Below are 21,019 nucleotides of genomic sequence, written 5' to 3'. Positions count from 1 at the left end.
GCTTTTTCCAGGCTCAAGATGGGTGCATTCCCAGGAGTACAAAATCAGACAGGAGATCTGCATGGATGAACAAGGAGCTCAGGGAAAAATCCACATGGAAGAAGAACGTCTACGGAATGTGGAAAAGGGGTCTGGTCACTTGGGAGAAATACAGGAACGGGTATGCAGGGATGCAACAAAGAAGGCTAAGGCCCACTCGGAATTAAATCTGGCAAGGGAGGTCAAGGACAACAAGAAAAGCTTCTTTAAGTACATCAACAGCAAAAAGAAGACAAGGGAAAATGTCGGTCTGCTGCTGAAGGAGCTGAGTGCCCTGGTAACGGAGGACACTGAGAAGGCAGAGTTACTGAACTCCTTCTTTGCTTGTCTTTACTGCTAGGACTGCCCCTTGGGAATCCCAGACCCTGGAGATACGAGAGAGAGCCTGGAAAAAAGCTTAATGCTTCAGGGGAAAAATAAAAATAATTAAAAAAATTTAAGTATGCTATTTGCATCAGGGATTTCCTGTAGTTGACTTTTTAAGAGGTATGTTTTCAACTCACCAAATCAGCTTAATGCCCCCTCAGCCAAAACAGCATGACTGTCTGCTGAGTTACATTTTAAATCTGATTAGAAAAAATGACCTATTTTTAAAATAACCCAGCAAAAAGAATATGGTTATTTTTTAAAACCAAATTGGTTCCCAAAGCCATTTTACTGTGTGCTTCTACAATTAGCACACAAGAAAGTGGCAGCATATAGATGAGAAAAGGTGTTTGAACATGGAGCTGCTGATGCTACCAAAAGACAGACTTAGCATGTTGTTTAAGTTAGGCACAAAGTATGAACTTGGGCAAGGTGGGCATCTGTTTTTCTGGAAGTGGCATTTTGACCATTGTGGGAACCAGGACTGCTCCAATAAGTAGCAATTCTGAAAGAAAATTTAAGAAAAGGTTTTTCTGTCAGCTTATTAAACAGTCTCGGACTGAAAAAAGGCTGCATACAAATTGGATTACTGTGTGGAGGTTTTGTTCGGATACGCCTCCTAAAGCTTTTCTTTCCGTAAGGGTAAATACATTGTCCGGTTTTCTAATGTGCAGTAACTGCTGTCAGTGACTTTCAAACACTCACAGGATCACAGGCAAAGAAAAAGGAAGCATTAAATTGACATTACACAGGACCTCAAACGAATTTGCTTAACTGTATTTTAATTAAGACTTCCAATTACATATCCCAGCTAAGTCAGTAGCACTGTTTTAGTTTGTCTACGATATGTAACTTCTAGCCAAAATAATAAGTCCAGTTACTTCCTGGGCTTTCATTTAGAGGATTTTTTTTTCCACCACTCAGTTCAACGCAGTCTCACAGATCTACACGAGGGAAACACTGCTTGACTTCATCTACATAAAGATACAATAACAGGAAGAAATCGAGGTGAGCATGTTGGAGAAGTCTGAAAACAGTTACGTGCACATGTACAGCTGCAGATAACAGAACACGTGTAGTATAGTAGAATTACAGGAAATATACCACATATTGGGTATACCAAAACAAAATGTACAGACAATTCAGAGAATTTGATTCATTTTTTGAGGACAAGAAGATGTAGCAGAACATTAATTGTACTCATAACAAGTTGTAAGCACAAATATTACTTAAATGTAAATACAATGAACTTATGTCCAGTGATGTGCACATATTTCCTTTAAGAATATGAACTGACCGTGAGCCCATGACATGGCAAAGTTCTTTTAAGTAAAATACAATGGTCCAGCCCAAGACAGTGTTCACAGTGCTCACCACCACACTTCTTCACAAGTATTTCAAGTACGTTTTCTCTCTTCTTCAGCTAGATTACCGCCATTCCAGATTTTTTTCTCACTTAAAAATCTTAGATTTCAGTACTTATTTGAGGAGAGGAAGATAGAAGAAGCCTCAAGGCACAGAAAAAACTACACTGCTTGTAGATCTAGCAGGAGCTGATACATTAGTTTCTCCCATCCTGGAGGCCACCACTCCCACAAATGACGTAGCATGGTCACTTTTGCAATTGCTCCTTGTCTGCTTACTGTGAAGCCACTTAATTTCACAGCAGCCTCAGCAATAATTAAACCAACTCCTTTGATATTGGCACACTTGCATACTCTCTTGCCATCATGATGAGGTATAGCGATGACCCATGAGCACTAAAATGTAACTGCTTCTGCTCTTTCCAGCAGATCTATGTCCTCAGATGGAGCAGGAAATATGGCCATCCTTTCCTTCCAGGAAGTCCATGTAAGAATTAGGAAACAATAAGTGCTTCCATGAATTAAGTGCAAAGTTCAAATGAAAACTTCAGTTGTTAAAAAAAAAAAAAAAACACAGACTGCTTGTTCTGAAAAAGCAAATTCCTGGATGTGAAAGTACAACATTCTCAGTCTGCTCATCTTTCTGATACAACTGCTGTACCTAATAAAATGATGCTGATCAACATCCAGCTCCTTGTCTACTTCCAAATTCTTGCAAGCAATTCTTGGTTTTACCTTTTTTAATGTGGCGTTCCTCCAGTCAAAGAAAAACAGGTTTTCACGTTTCATAGTATAGAAATAAAAAAAAAATTAAAAAATACTGCAGGACTTCTACCTTCAAGCTTTCAAGAAAGCCCACAGCAAAGAAATAACTTATAAAATATTAAACTATATCTAAAGGCAAGATACCTTACAACATCAATAACAACATAATAAGGAGACAAATATTTGAATGTGTTTTCGAAAACATTGTCACATCTTGATAATTTCTTTAAGATATTACAGAGAAAAATGTCTCACCTGTATTGCCTAAATAGCAATTATACACTCCCATATGACACAAAGATCTATAACAAAAGTAGTTGTAGGTCAAATAATAGCAATGACTCAGTAAAGACAACCTGCCTGGTCTTTATTCTCAGGGGAGGGGGGGTTTACTGGTCAAGTACTTTATGACTCACAGTGCAGTATATTAGAATTTTTTCTATGTATTCTTTGGAATTGAGAGATTGCCCTTGTAGCTCAGTAGGTAGCTCTCCTGCTTCTGGCCTATAAGGTCACAGCTTTAAGTCCCTGCTGAGGAAATTTAACAAGTTCCATCTATAAATAGAAAGGCATTAGATGCTACTACTCCAACAAGGGTGGTGGCCTTTAGATAAGAAATTTCTATGTTTTCAGCTGTTCTGATGAGAAAAAGACATTGGGCACAGAGAAGCACAGTGTATTAAGCTAAAAATGAATGGCAAAGCAGGCTCCAAAATCCTTTGCAACTTCAATTACCATCAGACTTACAATTCTAGCATTATCCAACTGTAAAAAAGGCTCGAGAAGAACTTATGCACAATAAATTTCCTTCTCAACGAGCATAAGTAATTAACTAAACCTGAAGAACTTACCATATCTGAGACTGAAAAGAAGCCTCCTGGGCACATTACAATCAAAATTTAACTTGAGACATCAAGAGGCAACCTCAATATAAAAGAAACTTTGGATTTTTTGAAAAGTAATAAATACACTTGCATGTTCGTAGCTCTCATTTTATTTGTGAAGAAAGAAAATCTCTCTCTGAGAGACATTTGTTTTATTATCACAGACTAAAAGAATGCTACTCAGCAATGCAAATTTTTTGTTTCCTACACCCAGGCTTATCCAGCTCTTAAAGAACAACTACTTGTGCCAAAGGTTAAGAATAAAGGCTATTCAAACCCTTATCTGAGTTTGTTCATGCTTTAAACTATAGTTACCTGGGCTTAGAGTTACAGCTCAGGTAACACTTTCACTCAGCCTGGTGACACATTATTCACCAAAGACAAAGGATAACTCATTAGAGCACTGACAATTCTCCAGCACCTTTTCCACAGCCCTCGCCCACGTGCCCAGGAAAGGAGGCTCACTCTTCTGTGGAAGACAAAGCAAGCAGTAGGGCATACTGCAAGCAGTTCTAAGGTATAACACATGAGTTTTGTCCACATTTATATCCAAAAGGAAAGAAAGATAAATCATAAAACGGGAGATGAGTATGGCTTCCTAGACCTGTAAGATTAGGACTGCTCTTACTTAAGCTTAATGGTAGACAAGTCTTCTGCAATGGCTTAAGACATTTTAATCCTCTGCTAGCCATCTTAAACTTAAGAAGTTATTGACCTTCCAGTATTAATTTTATTTGCCTAAGTGAAAATTCTGGGAAGTGTAAGCAGTTTTTCACAGTTGGCCAAATTATAGGATCAGCAGGGTTACACAGGCCAGATGTGGTTGTTACCCATGTGCTCTGGCTCTGCTTGCAGATACAGAACCACTGTAAGGTAGAGAGCAGAAACCCAGCACTCCTACTCATATCATCCATGCAAACAAAAGGCCTGGAAAAAAATAGAAGTAATAATTCTCTGAAAAATGTCCTCCTCTCCGGCAACACAAACAGTTTATTTTTATGGGAGAAAGAACTAATGGTAAACTAACTTGTACATATTGGTAGGAAAGGAAACTCAAAAGCATTAAGAGCTGGATAGGGCTTCCTAACATCCAGAATACTCAATACTTGAATGAGAGTCGTAGCAGGGACACAGCACTGACACTGCCATTTCCTCACTGAAGTATTAGCTAAGGGCAATTCATAAATTTGCACTTGTAATGAGGTTGCCATTTTTAATCCACCATCCAAAGAAAGTAATTTTCTTTTCTACAAGTACCTGTGACAGATCTGCCATAAAAGTTTAAAGCAGTTAGGGCCATATAACCAGTGAAGAACACTGTGCCACGCCTCCACTGCCTGCCTCATGCCATCAGGAAAACATTTCTGCCGCAGTTAAAACTATAAATCCACCTGGAACTTGGACAACAAAACCAACAGAAACTAAACAATGAAACTCAAAAAACGAAACAGGTCGTAACTAGTCTAGAGCATACATCAGGTTATTTTGGTACTAATGTTGTAAATGTCGTTATCCAGGGCAGGAAAAAAAAATTAAATTCCCTATTCATTCAGTCAATATTAAGTGAATAAAGTGAGTATACCTGTTTGGACAAAGGTTAACACATTTTGATTTAGCCAGAAACAAAAAATACTCCTTTTCCCCCCTGAAGATAACCTCTGAAATTAAAATAAAATATTGAGATCAAGTTGTTTACCTCAAAGTAATTCAATTTCAGTTTGTGCACTTAATAGAAAAAAACCTATAGGAAATATCAAACAAAAAATATACAGCTCTACCTTTGTTGCCTCATTTGCTAAGAGAATTCCCTTCGTACTGTTACTAATTACACAGAAAAATACAGTGGTACTCTAACAGGTTACCTCCTTTTTACTTACCATATTACTCTAGCATGTTTGTGGCTGCTTCACTGTATATAAAGCGTAGTTAAAGCATGAAAACATTGTTTTCATTGATTTAACAAATACTATGTCTCAGTGAAACTAACAGCGTGTCTAGGACATGGAAAGTTGAAGACTGAAAATCCAGGACCATTTCAAGGTTCCCACGGTACTTGCCTTCATTGAAATGAAGAAAGGAAACCTAAGAATTAGAGAAATCTCTTTTCACCTCAGCTTTATACTACGCAAGAAACAACGCAGGTGAACACCACACACAACTCTCACAGTTTCAACAGAAAGGTAATTATAATTATTGCTGAGGGTATTATAGCTGCAGCCATAAAACCTAAGTGCCTTGCAGTGGACAAAGTGATATGCAACAACCTTCTTTAACAACCTTCTCGTAGCACAGAGGAAACACCAGTGAATCCTGTTATGGGAGCTAACAGCCCCAGACAGACCTTTTGTCTTAAGGAAAGACAAAGTCAATATATTCCCAGTGAATAAAGAAAAACAGGACCAAATCCATTGCCCTCGGACTTCACTGAGATGCCTAAAGTTTGTCTCACTGCACTCCAAAGATCTTCATTCCTAGCTAGCTACTTCCTTGCCTACTGTTACCTTAATAAAACCTGAATGAGTTAATTCTTAAATTGCTTTCTGCAAAAACACCAACAGAACCAATGTAAGCTAAAGCCCCTTGGGATCATCTGAAACAGAGATTTGCATTAAAAAAAATCCTCTAAACAGTCAAGCATTTTCAGTGTGAGGTAATGGAATCTGACAGACAGCAGTAGTTTTAAAGTTTATTTTTGAAACCAAAGCAAAACAAAACAATCCACTGTTTCCCAAACAAGTCTAATGCACGCGTACTTCCCAAGGAGTGGGCGTTAGTAATGCTGACTTACCCTCATCTCTTCTGAAGTCAAGTTGCTAGAAACAGGAAACTTTCAGAAGATTCCTACCAGCATCTGAGTTACCACAGATCACAGAAGAACAGGAAAAACACCCTAGCATCTCACACTGTGGTACTACAGTAGAGCAGTTGCTGTTCCGAGAGTTCACAGAGAACCCACGCAGCAGGAGACACTGCACACTTTTCTTATTATGCAACTAAATTAAAAGGAACAGAAATTCAATGCAAAGGACAATCCTCCTGAACAGGGTTCATCAGTACAAAGATAAAATGAGTCTAGTGAGATCTGCATAAAAAGCTATTTATAAACATGGGATGTCTGGTTTTTCTTTTCAGGATTAACACATTTTTCCATGCAATGAAAGTTATGTTTGCAACAAAATCAAGCACACAGGAAAAGTCATATTTCAATATACTTGTGAAAGAAGAGATGCTTAATCAAAGAAATATGGCAATCATACAGAAACTTTAGCAATATATCTCCTAAAAACTTTTAAAATCTATTGAAATGCTATCCGGGAAAAGTGAAACAATACCCAAAGAAAACAATTACTTTTCCACCAATCCTGTTCCCAGGCTGTCTGGTAATGTAAACCCGATCTTCTGAGAAGTGGAAAAGCCTTTTTTTCCCCCCAGAAAATAATTTATTCCTCCTCTCTTCTCACTGTCCTCCCCAACTGCATGCCTGGGTAAGGACATATTTCAGATCTGCAGCAAAGTCACACCTACCTACTTACTTTTTCAGAGAAATCAGATAATTACATTGATAATGGCCAGTAAGTTCCCTAAAAGCCCAACCCTTTTGGAAAGTAACATGCTTAACCCAATATGAGCAGAACTAACTTTAAAAACACGTGGGCTACCACACCTCTCAATTTCAGGATGATGTGCCCACCACAGTTTGCCTAACAAGCCTTTCTTCAACATATTCAGGCATGCAGATCTTGAAGACCCCACAATGACCCACTTTTGACCTTCTGCCTGACATGCAAAGAGAAGAAAAGACCAATTCTGACTGGCTCTGCTGCACATGCTAGCCATTAATGCGTGCAGCAGTGATGCATGACACAACAGGATAAAGATTGGGAGCAACAGTTTCAGTGCTCTGAGGTGAAAATTTGTTCCAGATCAACTCAAAGCACAAGCGAAAACAAAAACTAAGTTTTTCACCCTTTGAAAAGCAATGACCTAAAAGTCTCCTTTAATTTTTAAGTAATCTCCCTGTTGATGACTGGTTTGTTCTGATTTTTACCTGACAATCCCATGTAATAGCCCAGCAGCTTTTTAGTCTGTCCTGCTTATTTCCCCAGATCACTTCTTAGTGCATCTCACCCCAAGAGCACATTGCCATTCCCATCATTTCTCAGTCCTCAATAACACCTACTTCCCAGCTTGCTGGCACACGAGGCCTCACCTCCCAGTCCATAGCCTTTTCCCTGTAACAGAAGCTACCCGTTCGGATTGCTTTCAAGTCATCTTCTGCACTCCTACAGAAATCCAGTGTCCATGAGCTGGGCTCAGAAGTGATGGCCACTCCCAGGGCACTGGTTCCTGAAGGCAGATAGCCCATTAAGAATTTGGACCAAGCTCTGATAAAAGGCAACAAAGAAGCTTCACCCTCATCCTCAGAGGACCTGTAATGTTGAAGGATTCACAAAAACAGTTTGTGTGGTTTCCAAAATCTGACAGAAATAGTGCAAGCACCAGATGCGCCACAGATTCGTAAGAAAGAATTTTTAGATTGGAAATCATTTTGAAAGGAGTGTGAGCATAAAAAACATTTCAAAATATAGAAAGGGTTCATACAGACCATGTCAAAGTGTAAAAATGTAAAGAATTTGACTGAGTTACAAATTTTAACAAGAGTTTGTGTTGTGTAAACAGTAGATATTTATTTTTAATTTGCTAGAGAGGCTGCTTCTAGCTTTCAGTGTCATATCTTTACTTTTACAGTACTGTGGGAAAAGGACAGCAGAAATAATGCAGTTTCCAGGAAGAAGAAAAAAAGGTGTAGTTGTATATCTCTTAATGAGACTACTCTGCCTTAGTTTTTTTTGTTCTGTTTGTTTTGGTTTTTTTGTTTGTTTGTTTTACTTAATAGCTCTATTAACAACTCCAAATATTTAAAAAGATCTTTGTGTTTATTGGGCAATGAACAGAAATTTCACAACACCTCATGACTAGCTTGCGTTTTTGCCTGAAACCCCACAATAATAGTCTCATTGCTTTTTCAATCCCCAAAGAAGATAAATGGCATTAACCTTTTTAATAGCTGCCTGAGACAGACACTTAGGATTATTCAATATATATCTTAAAAAGCATTTTCTGCACTGGATATTATATCAACTTGTTCCTTAACTAGCATCAAATATTATATAAATATGAAACAGAGCTTGGTCTCAGGTTGCATCAGACCAAAACAGTAATTAAAAACCTAGTACAGCAATTAAGAGACTGGTTTCCCCCTTTTCCTAGGGATACTGTAGCAATGTTTCTCAGATATCAGAACACGAATATTTACAATATACCAGTGTATTAGTACAGCCTTCACACATGGAACTAGTTCCTAAAGTGATGCAGAAGATCAAAAGACTCACTTCACTCTATCCAACTGAAGATCTGTCCTCACCTTTTCAAAACATTCTAAATAATGTTAAGTGGTTAGCTGCAATCAGTATCCCATAATTTTTTATTCTCCTCAAAGTATACGATGTTCAAGTTCAAGGACGGAAAGGTCCTAACCATCTAAATCACTACTGTAATATTCCACGCCTCTGGGCTTTGTTTTGGTCTAAATGAGAAGTATTGAGAAGTCACAGGGTTTCAATGCAAGTCTCAGAGAAATCAGCACAAGGACTGATGTGAGGCTTGCCCTTAATAGCAAATTCAGAATTTTGTTCCTAACTCAGTATTTTCTTTTTCTAGCAACCATTTCTATGTATGTTGCCCCAAAAGTAATGCCTCCTACCTATTTCCGCAGAAACCATAACACACACAAAAAGCACTATTTGACAGAGCAAATCCTTGGCTGCAAAATACTGTTTTTCAACACAGTCACCACCATTAGTTTCGCATTTTTGCCTGTGATGAACAAGAGTGCATGCAGCACTCAAAAATCTACAGCAGTGGAGGTGACCACTGTTTCACAGGTGCCATGGCCAGCATCATTGCCGAAACACACCATCCACCACCTCCCTGTACTACATCCACTGTTTGGTCTCTACATACATTCAGCAAGCATCAATGAACATCAGTTGGTGTCAGTTATTCCACACGGAGGAGTTCAGTGACACACCTTTGCTTCATCTGCACTTCCATGCCAGAGGGCATTTTGTCAGACTGTCCCTCTGCTGCCACCTGTCACATGGCAACAACAATTTATTGGAATACTGGTGAGAAGGTTCAACTTCTGCTGCCACACCACCCATATCTGCCTCTGATATCATGGGCCAACATCATAAAATAGGAGGCATTACTTTCAGAGCAGCCTTTATTAATGCTTCCAAAAACTCAGTTCACTTTTAAATCTCCAGCACAGTGACCATAAAGAAAGATATATTCATTATTCAGCAGAGGATGGGGTTCTTTAGATGTTTTAGGTTTGTTGTAGTGTTTTGGGTTTGTTTGTTGTTTTTTTTTTGGGGGGGGGGAGAGGGGGAGGGAAGGGAGATGCCCAGACTTGATGACTTTGAGTTGACGAGTAAAAGCAGTTATATTTTAATGGATATTTGTTCAACAGTTATTAGTTAAAGTACAGCAATACTGTCCTTAAGCTATGGAGTCAAATAAAAAAGAGTAGAGTTACGTACGCATCAGATGAAAGATCCCATCACAGGCGTTAATATGTGACAAAAAGGAATTTCCTAAGCCTTGGCCAGTATGAGCTCCTTTCACAAGGCCAGCAATATCCACTACATTCAGAAAGGCTGGAATTTTGCTGGAAAATAAAAGTTGAAAGTTTCATTATTGAAGCATATCGGTCAAAACATTCATCACAGAAATAAATCCAGAATACAAAAAATATAACGTTTCCTGGTTCCAGTACAAGTTGAACATGACAGTATCTTTCCTCTTTGTTTACCCTGTGTTATATAAAAGACAACAAGATTTCCCACTCCTCCTTCAAATAAAACAATTGTTCTTTCAACCAATCTCAGAATGCCGAAATAAAATGCTTATCGCCGAGCAGTTTTCACAGCACCAAAGGGAAAAAACTCCTAAGTGCTCACTGGTGCTGTCTTCCCCTCTACAGTTAGTTCAGTAAGTTAAGCAACTTTGTCAAATAGGCATATTTTAAGCAGTATTAAAACCAGTAGTATTAACTAGTAGTGGTGGTAGTCAGGGTTATGTAAACAATGGGAAAGAAAACAGCAAACAAGTTAAAGATGACATTTTAACAGATACAAAGTGGTGATCTTTTACAACAACTACATTCAATCAAAAGTTACTTCTCAAAATCCATCTGAGGAAAACAACAACTGTGATAAAACGTTGACTAAAAGCACCTTCACACGATCTACACAAATGACCATACCACCATTAACAGTGGCAGAGAGAATCATGCTGAAATTGTGCAAATTCCTCATGTGCAAGACTACAAAAAGCAAGCTGTAGGCATCAGGACATCCAATCCAATGGCTTCAAAGCACATGTAAACAAAAGGAACATTACTTAATTTCCATCAAACAACTGAAATTATCACCCTTATATTTCATTAGTACTACGCTAAGATAAACACAACAGTTCAGCATCCTACCAACTGTAAGCGTAATAGGACGTGCCCAAATCCATAGCTTTAGTAATGCAGATGAAAAGGAGTGACTAAAGCTATCAAGTCTATCACATTTTTGTTTTCAGCATTCCTCTAACACTTCACAAGAAGAATGATTTCTTTAGGTAAACTGACTTCACAGTACAGTATCTGGACAAAATCTTCTTTACCAAGGTGAAGTTCAAAGCATCACTAAACCTGCCGGTTTAGGCAGGCACTTAATGATATGTTTTACATCACTTATAAATTTGTGATGTGATTAGAAACGAGCCAGAATATAGTACAATACTCAAAATGGTGAGGTTAGAAAACATGAAAGAAAATACTTAAAACATAGCTTATGAGAAAGAATATAAATACCTTTTGAAGCAAATAACTTTGAAAGCTTCACACTCTTGTCCCACTACAGTTTTCTTAGCAAATTCCATCATTTTCTTTAGCTACCAGTATGTAAGCTCACATGGAAACAGCAATCAGTGATCATTAAGACACTACCAAAAGTAACACATTCTGAAGACAGAAAACCAGTAACTCCATAAATGCATTAACACAGTCATTCCTTCAAGCTAATAAAACCCTCACTACAAATAGCAGCAACTTCCCTGTTAGAATTATCAGAATTCCATGCTTTTTGGCAAATAACTAAGCTAGCAGCAAGGTACAGAAACACCACTTTTTAAAGCACTCCTCCATTGTAATTTTAAACTATTCTAAGAAAAACAAAGGTGTTGTTGGAATGTTTTCTTTCCTCTATCCATTCCGTAGGATTACCTTCCTGGCCAGCCATCAGAAGAATTCACACTTTCGCTACAAAGATGGCACATTAGAGCAAAGCAATCTTCTTCATATGCAGATCGACCGCTATCATCAGAGTCAACTCCATTTGCCAGACAATGGATGCCAAACACCAGCATATTTACTTCACAACTGACTAATAGAAGCGAGAGACCTTTGAAGATAGAATATCCGGGTCCCCATGATGGTTCCTCATCTTCATCTCAGCTATTACAAAGCTAAAATTCTCAGCAAAGCAAACCATCACCGCTCCCAGCAGCCTTCCTCCTAAGCCTAAATCTCTATTTCATTATAGATGAACACAGAGAAAAGCAGAAAAAGGCATAAACTATTTACACTTGCCTACGCTCTGAAAGGCTAACAGTGAACATTGTGAAATTAAGCAAACAGAAAACTTTGCAGAAACCACATGTATCAAGTGTTTGAGTACTTTTCAAAGAAGAAAAACTACTGGATTGTTCTTTTTTACCCTTCCCTAAACAGATTAATTTCCATTTCTAAATATTCGTTAGCCAGCATTAAATGAATGTCACTGAGCTTCACATGATCATCAGGAACAGGTGGCACTAACAGACATCAGTGCAACACTGATCTACCACAAAGCATGTCACAGTAATTTGTAACATGAAACATCACCGCATCCAGAAGTGCCTCTATATTTTAAGCACATACATAATCTTGGAGCAAGGATTTGTATTTTTTTTTCCCCTTTACCTCGCTCAGCAACAGTGCTTTGTGCCAGTACTCTGCTCTCACTGCACTGCGGCAAAGTCTGCAAGAGTTGCTGGGGCGAAGAAGACAGTTTTGTAATCCAGTGGTCAGGATATTCCATCAAGAACAATAGAGTGATGCATCCAAAGGCTTATGCAACTAACAAAGAAAGAGGCCTCTTTCTTATCAATTAAAGTTTCTACTCTGAGTTATTTTAAAAGGCAATGCCTGTTTCTTCAGCACAGTGGTGGTTTAAGACAGTTTCCCGCATCCTAAGTGAGCTTCATTTCCTAACCCAAGGTATAATGAGATCCCAGGTAACAAACATCACTTTATTCTCTTGCTCTTTTAGACAAATACATGCACACAGTCTGCAATTTGTTCTACAAACATATTTGTGCCAAAATTTGAGAGGAGGGGAGAAGGCATACATTTATTTCCTAAGCTTTCCACTAGTTGTTCAGTACAACTAGTTACGTAGTTGTGAAACTTTGCTGGCATCATGCACCTAAGGCTTTGACTTGACATTGAAGCGTCACAGCCAAAATGCTCTCTTTCTCTACTTTCATTTCTGTTCCGTATTTCCATAATCTTTCTTCTCCAACACCATCCCAACAGCATGTAGTACAGCTTAAAGAAACCTCACAGCCACCAGGAGACCCTGGAAAGCCAAGCGAAAGGTCCAACTAAGCTCACAATGCAGCAGTTTTCCAACAAGCCCGCTTGAAAATTCTTTTAACTCTTGCTTTGTGCTCATTTCTCAAATAGTTCGATAAATTTCTCTATCATTTCAAGCTCTACCTGTCCCATAGTCTGACACAGCAACAGAACAGATTATTCATGATTAGGGTAAAATGCCCATCTCCCCTTTTCTTTTTGTTTAAAACAAACGTTACTCATCTCCTGGTTCCAGTACAGGCTCTTCTACCTTCCAAAACTTAACGTCAAATCTGTTAGAAAAAGAGAAACTACTCTTCCTTCCTGAGCATTCGTATGCTTTAAGCAGGAGTCACCCTTTAAGACTTGACAAGTCAGCTACGTAAACGTAGTAACACAAAATATCTACAACACGACAACTTCTTAGAAAGCCAATTTTGACTTGTTTCCAAACACACCAGAGTGGTGCACAGTCCCTCCTGGCTACAAGAGGCTGTACTGACCATTACTGCTTCTGTGAGTAACTGAACTCAGAGTAGCTAACCACTAATCCCCACACCCATTTATTTTAAGTAACAAATACTCTCTTTTCTTAACAAAAAAAAAAACGTCTAAATACCATTCAAGTGAAAGTGGATTTACTACTTATATCCACCTTATTATCCAAAATTCAGTAATATTAAAGGGTGTTTTGTGGTGGTGATGTTTTTGTTTTCTTTTACCCCTAGAGAGAGGCCATGCATTCTGTAGGGATGGCAATAAGAGGTGAGCATGAAGAGCTACTTATCTCTTTGTCACTTTAACTACTGATTTAGAAGTAGCTGATAACAGCTAAGCAAGAATAGTGTTTAAGTGGCCAAGCAGTGATAACATCACAATTTATAATTTAGTCTTTAAAAAAGAAAAGTTAAAAACCATGTAATTACTTCTTGACAATCAACAGCCCAAAAGTTTTGTCTCAAACTCAACAGTTTTATTTTATGGTCTGTATATTAACAAATATGCTTAATGTTCACTTGGGACTGAAAAGCAAGGCAACACGTTACAACAACTCACTTAAGTAAATAGCTCCATGTCAATGTATTTTTTCAACATTTAAAAAGTGTGTAGCAATTACAGACAGAAGTAATTTGTTTGAATCTGAAAATTAAGTTAACAAATGTATTCCTGGTCAGTGACTGATCAAGCATTTTTTAGATATCTGTGACACCTGACTCAAGAAACTGAGGCCCAACTGTTGAACTAAAGCAGTCATGCATGCTAATTTGTGCTATGATTTATGTACATTCACTTTTATATACCTGCATGTAAGTGCAAGTGGAAATTAATAAGTAACAAGCACCTATTTCAGTTTCTGAGGTCTGACAGCACCTTAAATTTTCATTTTCAAACAAGAATCCACTTTCCACACATGCTAAAGGAAATGCCAATAGAAACCACAGGCACTGCATTTGCAGTAAATATCTATGAAAACCTTGTTTTCAATAACACTACTTCAGCTGCTTAAGCAAAATAATTAAATAAATAAAAAAGAACCTGAGTTACCTTGGAGGCTTGTGGTACTGGCACAGGAAGTCAAACCTGTCATCTGGCACAGGTACTCGACTCTCATTTGGATCAATAGTACAGAAAGGAAAATTCTCTGCTGCCGCTTGACTCTTTGTTAACACATTGAAAAACGTGGATTTCCTGTAAGAAAGAAATTTCCTTAAACAAATTCAAACTAGAAAAATGAATAAGGGCTGGGTAGAAACACATCTTACCCTAAACCACATGCAGTATTGAACTGCCCCTCTACCTCAAGAGCAGGGACCATTGCGCTGCCTCTAGTAAAAGACACCTTCAAATGCACAATATTAACACAGTTTTGGTATCATAGCAATGACAGTCAATAACCAAACAAGGAAAACGGGGCAAAGAAAGCAAGTCACATCCGTTAACCAATTGCATGTAATCTTTTGTGCATTACAATACAGAACTATCTTACCAAACATTTTTGACTGTTAATCATTGTTAGTAAAACAGTAAAAGTTTTTCTTATTACTCAACAGCCACTCCCCCCAACGTTCCCTGTCCTCTGATTTCCCCACTGTGTAGCACAGCGATGTAGAAGTCTGAGAACGCTTACAGCTCCCGGCGCACACGACCCGCGGCCTGCTGCCAGCAGCTGCCCCCCGCCAGGTGACCGGCATCTTCCGCCGTCCATCCCACACTGCGGCTTACGCGAGTTTTGCCTTCACCAACTCTCCAGAAGTTTCAGAGAGGCAGTCCCCTTCGCCGCCGCTGACAGTGCCGTTCACCTCTTCCTCCCCACAAGCAAACAACCGAGCGGGCACACGCGCACGGCAGGAAGCTGCGGGCATGCACCTACCCCACGTTGGGCAGCCCGACGATCCCGATCTTCAGGGACGTCCCGAACCTGCCGATAATCGGGTGCGCCTTCACCCCGTCGCCTGCCTTCTTCGGGGCCATCTGGGGACGCAGAGCAGCGCGCGGTGAGAGACCCGCACCTCTCCTTCTGACTCCCCCCGAGGCTGCCCGGCAGCCCGGCTGTCCCCGGCCGTGCGGAGCGCCGTGCGGCCTGCTGCTGCCGGCTGCCTGCTGCCGCGGGGCCCGCCGCGCCGCGAGGGGAGGGGAAGGGGAGAGAGGAGATCGGAGACGAGAGGAGGGGGACCCGCCCCGCCGAGTCTCGCGGGAGGCAGGCGGGCTCACCTCGCGGGACGGGACGGGGTGACGGCTGGGGCCCACCAGAACGGAGCGGAGCGGCAGCCCTGGCACGCGGAGGCGGACACGCCGGCCCAGCAGCTGCCGGCGGCGGAACAGGCGGGGCCGCGCCGCCCATTGGCCGGGCCCAGGCGAGGGGAAAGGTCGGCGGCGGGAGGCGGGCGGGGCGGCTTCCCTGCGCTGACAGGCCGGGCTGCGCCGGGCTCCCGGCAGCTCGCTGAGCTTCCGCTGCCGCCTGCAAGGCTGCCCGTGGGACAACTATGGTTCTCTGCCTAATGATGCACCGCAATGAAAGGATGCTCCTGGAGCTTTGGGGCGTGACAGAAATTCCACGCCACATCCAATAACTTTTCCAAAGCCGCTCACAGACACTGACATCCATAGTCCAACGCAATGCCTAATGCTGATGGCGTGGAAGGTTGTCATTACCAAAGTGAATAATACTATTTGAACACATTACAATCAAATGTAATTGCATTTGCTCAATAAAATATGCATATATAGCAGCAATGCTTTTACTATAAATCAAACCAGCAAAAGTTCATATGCCCATCCAAAAAAGAGCAAATATGCATGAGCCTTACCCATCTAGAGACAGCGGCGTACCACAGAACACTCCAAAATCCCATTTAGGACTGGTCCTGGGCTCCCAGCATCGCAGCACCAACCGCCTGGGGCTCCCCTCTTGGGAGAACACAACAGTCATCCCCTCTCCCAAAAAATGAGCAAAGAGTCAAAGAAATGGGATGGTTAACAAATAAAAATAAAAAAGAACATTGGTTTCACACCTCAGGCAGCCCAAGCCTGAGGAGTCAGCTGCTCAGCAGGAGGTGGGAGCAGGGCCCACAGCCGGCTGCTGCAGGTGCACAGGCCCCAGCCCCACCTTCCCACAAAAGAGCACGGAGCCCTGCAGTGGTTCTGTGCAGCACAGTCTGCCAAAATAGGATGGGCAAGGCAGAAGGAAGTGAAAGAGACGTGCAAGACGTTTCACTTGTGCTAGAAAAATTACCTCCACGCAGGGGTCCCATTTAACCTGTAAACAGGAGTTTAGTGTATAATGAGTGATCATTAGTATAATAACCTGCATCTTTGCTGCTTCAGCAGTGGCTCTTCAGAATCAGCTTCACAGTTCCTACAAAGAACACAGGAACACTGAGCCCGTTCAATCTCCAGATGCGGGACTGAATTTGGCCCTCTGTTCAGTTCTGGGAAGAAGTGGCTGGCTGTAGAAATACTGATTTCTGAAGGGTATGAGGCAACGCAGCCTGGACCATTTAGAGCTACACTGGCAGTTACCAGAATAAAGATTTTTTCCATTTTCTCTTTCAAAGAAACAAATATATAATTTTAATCTGTAAATGCATTGAAGATAGTTAACTACCTGCGAGAGTCATTAAGATCACTAATTCCCCAATCAAATTACTTTGATTACATCATTCTCTTAACATAAAAAAAAAAAAAAAGATTTGAAAACGAGTCCATAATGATTAGACTTGGGCTGCATTATATGCCTAGATCATTATTTTCTTGCGTCATAAATCTATGTTCATGTTATCTTCAGACACTTTAAAGGATGCAAATATTTACCTTAGCTGCAGGTGTAATTTACTTTAGTGGGTTTTTAAAAATACTTTAACTGAAGAAGAATTTATTTTTCATCTAACTTCATCTATGTTCTGTTAAAACAGCTTGCCAAAAATAAATAAATCAGCAAGACCACAACAGTTCTCTCAGCCTAAATTGCCCCTGTCAAAAGATGTCATGCTATTATTTAGGATGTACTCCCATAGAGGATTTTTTATTGAATGTGATCTCCAAAAGCTTTCTGGGATGATTACTGCTTGTAAGCAAGCAGTGAGCAAGACCCTGGACCCATCTGGAAATAACATAAATGAAAGGGAAACATCAAGGCACAAAGAGTAATCCTGTTCACTGCAAGTAGAGGTGGGGGTTCAGATTTCCTGGTTGTCTTCTTCCTGACCCAACAATCCTGCACTGGAGAGGGTAGAACACCCAGCATCCAGGGATATGCAGCACACATCAACATTCCTTTCGGATGGAAGGAGCACTGGGAAATAGGCATACTGATACATTTTTGTTTGTGCTTATTAACATTAATAAAGACAGCGTATGCTCAAGAGGAACCCAATGCGAACACATGAGGATTTATTTATAACTATTCACATGGCAATTTAATAAACAAGGTAATTCTCTTGAGAGTATGCATCTAAGAATATAATGGTGATTTTAAGGGGAAAAAAAAAGAGAGATTGTTTAGCATCTACGAAAAAAATTAATTGTGGAAAGTTACAGAAGTCAGACCAAGGCTTTTAAATTAAAGACATTTTCTTGAACTCAGACTCTCTGTTCCTCTGAACCATTACAGACGGACACCATCAAGTGTTTGCCTGCTAAGAAAATTGAAGGAGAGAAGACAGTAAAAGCTGTTCTTACAGCACGTCCTATTTTAAGTCCGCAAGATTAAATTCTCAGAACTTGAAAAACACCAGAGTGAAGGAGTCAAGGTGAGAGTATCATCAGATTATATATCATCTAGGTCACAATAAGAGGAATATAATCTTGAACGTTAGAAAACAAAACACAAGGAAGAAGACTGTTTCCGTGTTTTCACACATAGTTTAGAATTACATATGAAAAAGTTCCAGTTTCAACTTATTTCCTTTCTCAGTGACAAGAGGCTTTGCTACAGTGTGGTTGAGAAGATGACTACTGTATCCACTCAGAGCTTTTCTATTAGTAGAGTGATCATCAGCAATAGTCTGTTCTTGCTGGTAATGTGCCTTCACATCAATAAATAAAACCCTTCAGTAAGCCAAATTAGCATTTTTTTCAGCATGGAATGAACACATCTTAGTTTTTCACCCTTCTAAAGATCAAGACAGTGCACTCTTCCCATACTACTCTATGTCCTGAAAGTGGAGTCACGCAAAGCTATTTCATTGCAAAAATAAGAGATGAATTTGCCTAGCTTGATTTCTAAGACCACAAACATCCTGAAAGGCTCCTTTTGAGGAGCATTTCCATTAATTAAATTTTCTCACCCTCCTAACACTTTATCAATCAGTTTTGTTGTCCACCCTTTTAGTTTAGGCACATCTCTCAGAAGATAAACATTTTGACTATCTCCTTAAAATAAAAATATTTAACTGGTGAGTATTTGTGTATGACAAGAAGGTTGCTATTTACCTAGTAGCCAGTTAAGTTCAACTTTCATTTGTTTTTCTCACCAGTTCACGAGCACAATACAGGTATCAGCAGTTTGCTATGTGAAGGAATATATCTATAATATATAAATAATTCATATATATATAAATACAACAGAGCCTGCAGCATGTATAACTCTGATTTTAGCTACCTGGGAAAACAGCTGAAGTCTGGAAGAGAAAACAAAATCGTTAAGATCTTGACCACTTCTGCTGCTCATACTCCAGTGTGTCTACTACAGTATAAAGTCAGTGCTGCGCGTCCAGGATTTAATATAGTTTTTTAATTTATACTCTTCATATCTCATCATGCAATTAACTGTAACAATGCCCCCTATGCATCTCTACTTCTACATCTAATTTACTGTCAGGCACGGCCACCTCACTACATGCAGGTAAAGGATTTAAAAGCATTTGATTCCAACAGCTAGAAACCTTCTCTTGGCAGTGTAAAACTTCACCTTACACACCTTTATTTTCAAGTTGCATCTAGAGTCATGGTTTGCCTTACCTGGTTGAATGTTTCTATCCAAATCTATCATAAAGGTGAAAAATCTCACTTCAAACTGGCATGCATAGCTTTTACCATAACGATCCTAACTGATACTTGAAACATACTGAGTAAGTTTAACAAAAAAAACACCTAGAGTGCAGATATGTCAGCTTAACTCTCCAACACAAACGTACTGCCAAAGTATAGCTTACTGTACAGCCTGAATGCACACAGAAGTCTAACAGCCCTAGAGCAACTCTACCCGATTAAAAACAATATTTAAGGCAGAGTAATAAAACAAACACCTTGTGGTTTGTGCCACCAACATACTCTTTGCTTTCTGCTTCTCAGAACATATATTTACTGCAAAGTCACCGTTAACTGCAAAAATAAGTGGTTTTGGAGAGCTGAAGGAATAAACACAGAGCCCTTGATCCTCGCTGTGACTGGGCAACGTTCAGCACAACCCAGGGGGTTAGAAGAACTAAGTTGCTTTTGCACACCAGCAACCTTGGGTTGCCTGGGTCCTTGCCACTGGGAGGGAACAGGACAGCCCTGAGGAATAAATACACCCAGCACTGAAAAGAAATGCTGCCCAAGGGCACAGTCAAACTAAATGCTGTTCACTGAGTTCTGCAGAATTTAAGGGCTCTTATCATCCAGCTCAACAGTACTTTAATATTTTAAAACACTAGGCTTGGTAGGACTCAGTAGGTTTTGTTTTTGTTTTCTTAACTGTAGATTCATCCAATTCCTTAGAGAATGTAGCCTTATACCAGCTCTTATATTCTTAAAGTTATATTACACTTCCCATTTTATATTTACTCATTCTCATTCTTTTTTATTGTACGCACTCTCCTTGATTAAGGAATGGCAGAAGACAGAAGATGGTTAACGATGTTAGCACTGCCACAGCTGGTCAGGATCACTGTGGTGGCAGAAAGTACCTCTTACTGCCTTCTGCAGTGTCCCAAACTTAGGTGGCTCAGGAGCATACAATGCAAAACAGTCTGATCCACCACATTAATATTTTATTCCTAAATCATGAGTCTGGATATTTCAGCCAAATTTTATAACTTCAGCATGGATGATGTTGCTAACAGGGATAATGTGTACTGCGATTTCCGTACTGAGAAGAGCAAAAGACAGATTTGATCATAGAGAGAGCCAAGCAAAGAGAAGTACTGTAGTAGGAGAAATTACAGGGAATTAATGAAATTTTAGTTCAAAAATGACAGGTCTACTTTGAACTTTCCAGTAGCCTAGCAAAATGACAGTGTAAAAGCAAGTACCAATCTGAAATGAAAACACTTCTGTGATTACTACTACTAATAACAGAGAAAAGTATTTTAAATCTGGACTGATCACAGAGTAGGCTCTATGAGACTTTTTCTAGGCTTTGAGGATCCTAGTACAATTCTCTTTTTTTT

The 21,019-nt window shown here is 39.8% G+C and overlaps 1 protein-coding gene across 1 annotated transcript in view; it reads right to left on the bottom strand.

Annotated features, from left to right (window-relative positions):
- OLA1 (Obg like ATPase 1) overlaps nucleotides 1-16,016 on the bottom strand; it is an 87,572-nt gene extending 71,556 nt beyond the window's left edge. The window contains exons 1-4 of the mRNA XM_021399336.1: nucleotides 15,861-16,016; nucleotides 15,520-15,620; nucleotides 14,694-14,837; nucleotides 10,024-10,151 (exon numbers count right to left, since the gene is read on the bottom strand). Coding sequence (XP_021255011.1) covers nucleotides 10,024-10,151; nucleotides 14,694-14,837; nucleotides 15,520-15,620 — 373 coding nt within the window. The 5' untranslated portion in view covers nucleotides 15,861-16,016. The remainder of the gene's footprint in view (nucleotides 1-10,023; nucleotides 10,152-14,693; nucleotides 14,838-15,519; nucleotides 15,621-15,860) is intronic.

Source organism: Numida meleagris, chromosome 5, assembly GCF_002078875.1.
Source record: "Numida meleagris isolate 19003 breed g44 Domestic line chromosome 5, NumMel1.0, whole genome shotgun sequence".
Taxonomy (NCBI): domain Eukaryota; kingdom Metazoa; phylum Chordata; class Aves; order Galliformes; family Numididae; genus Numida; species Numida meleagris.
Note: the sequence above shows the minus strand (reverse complement) of the source record. Positions and strands in the feature narration are given on the sequence as shown.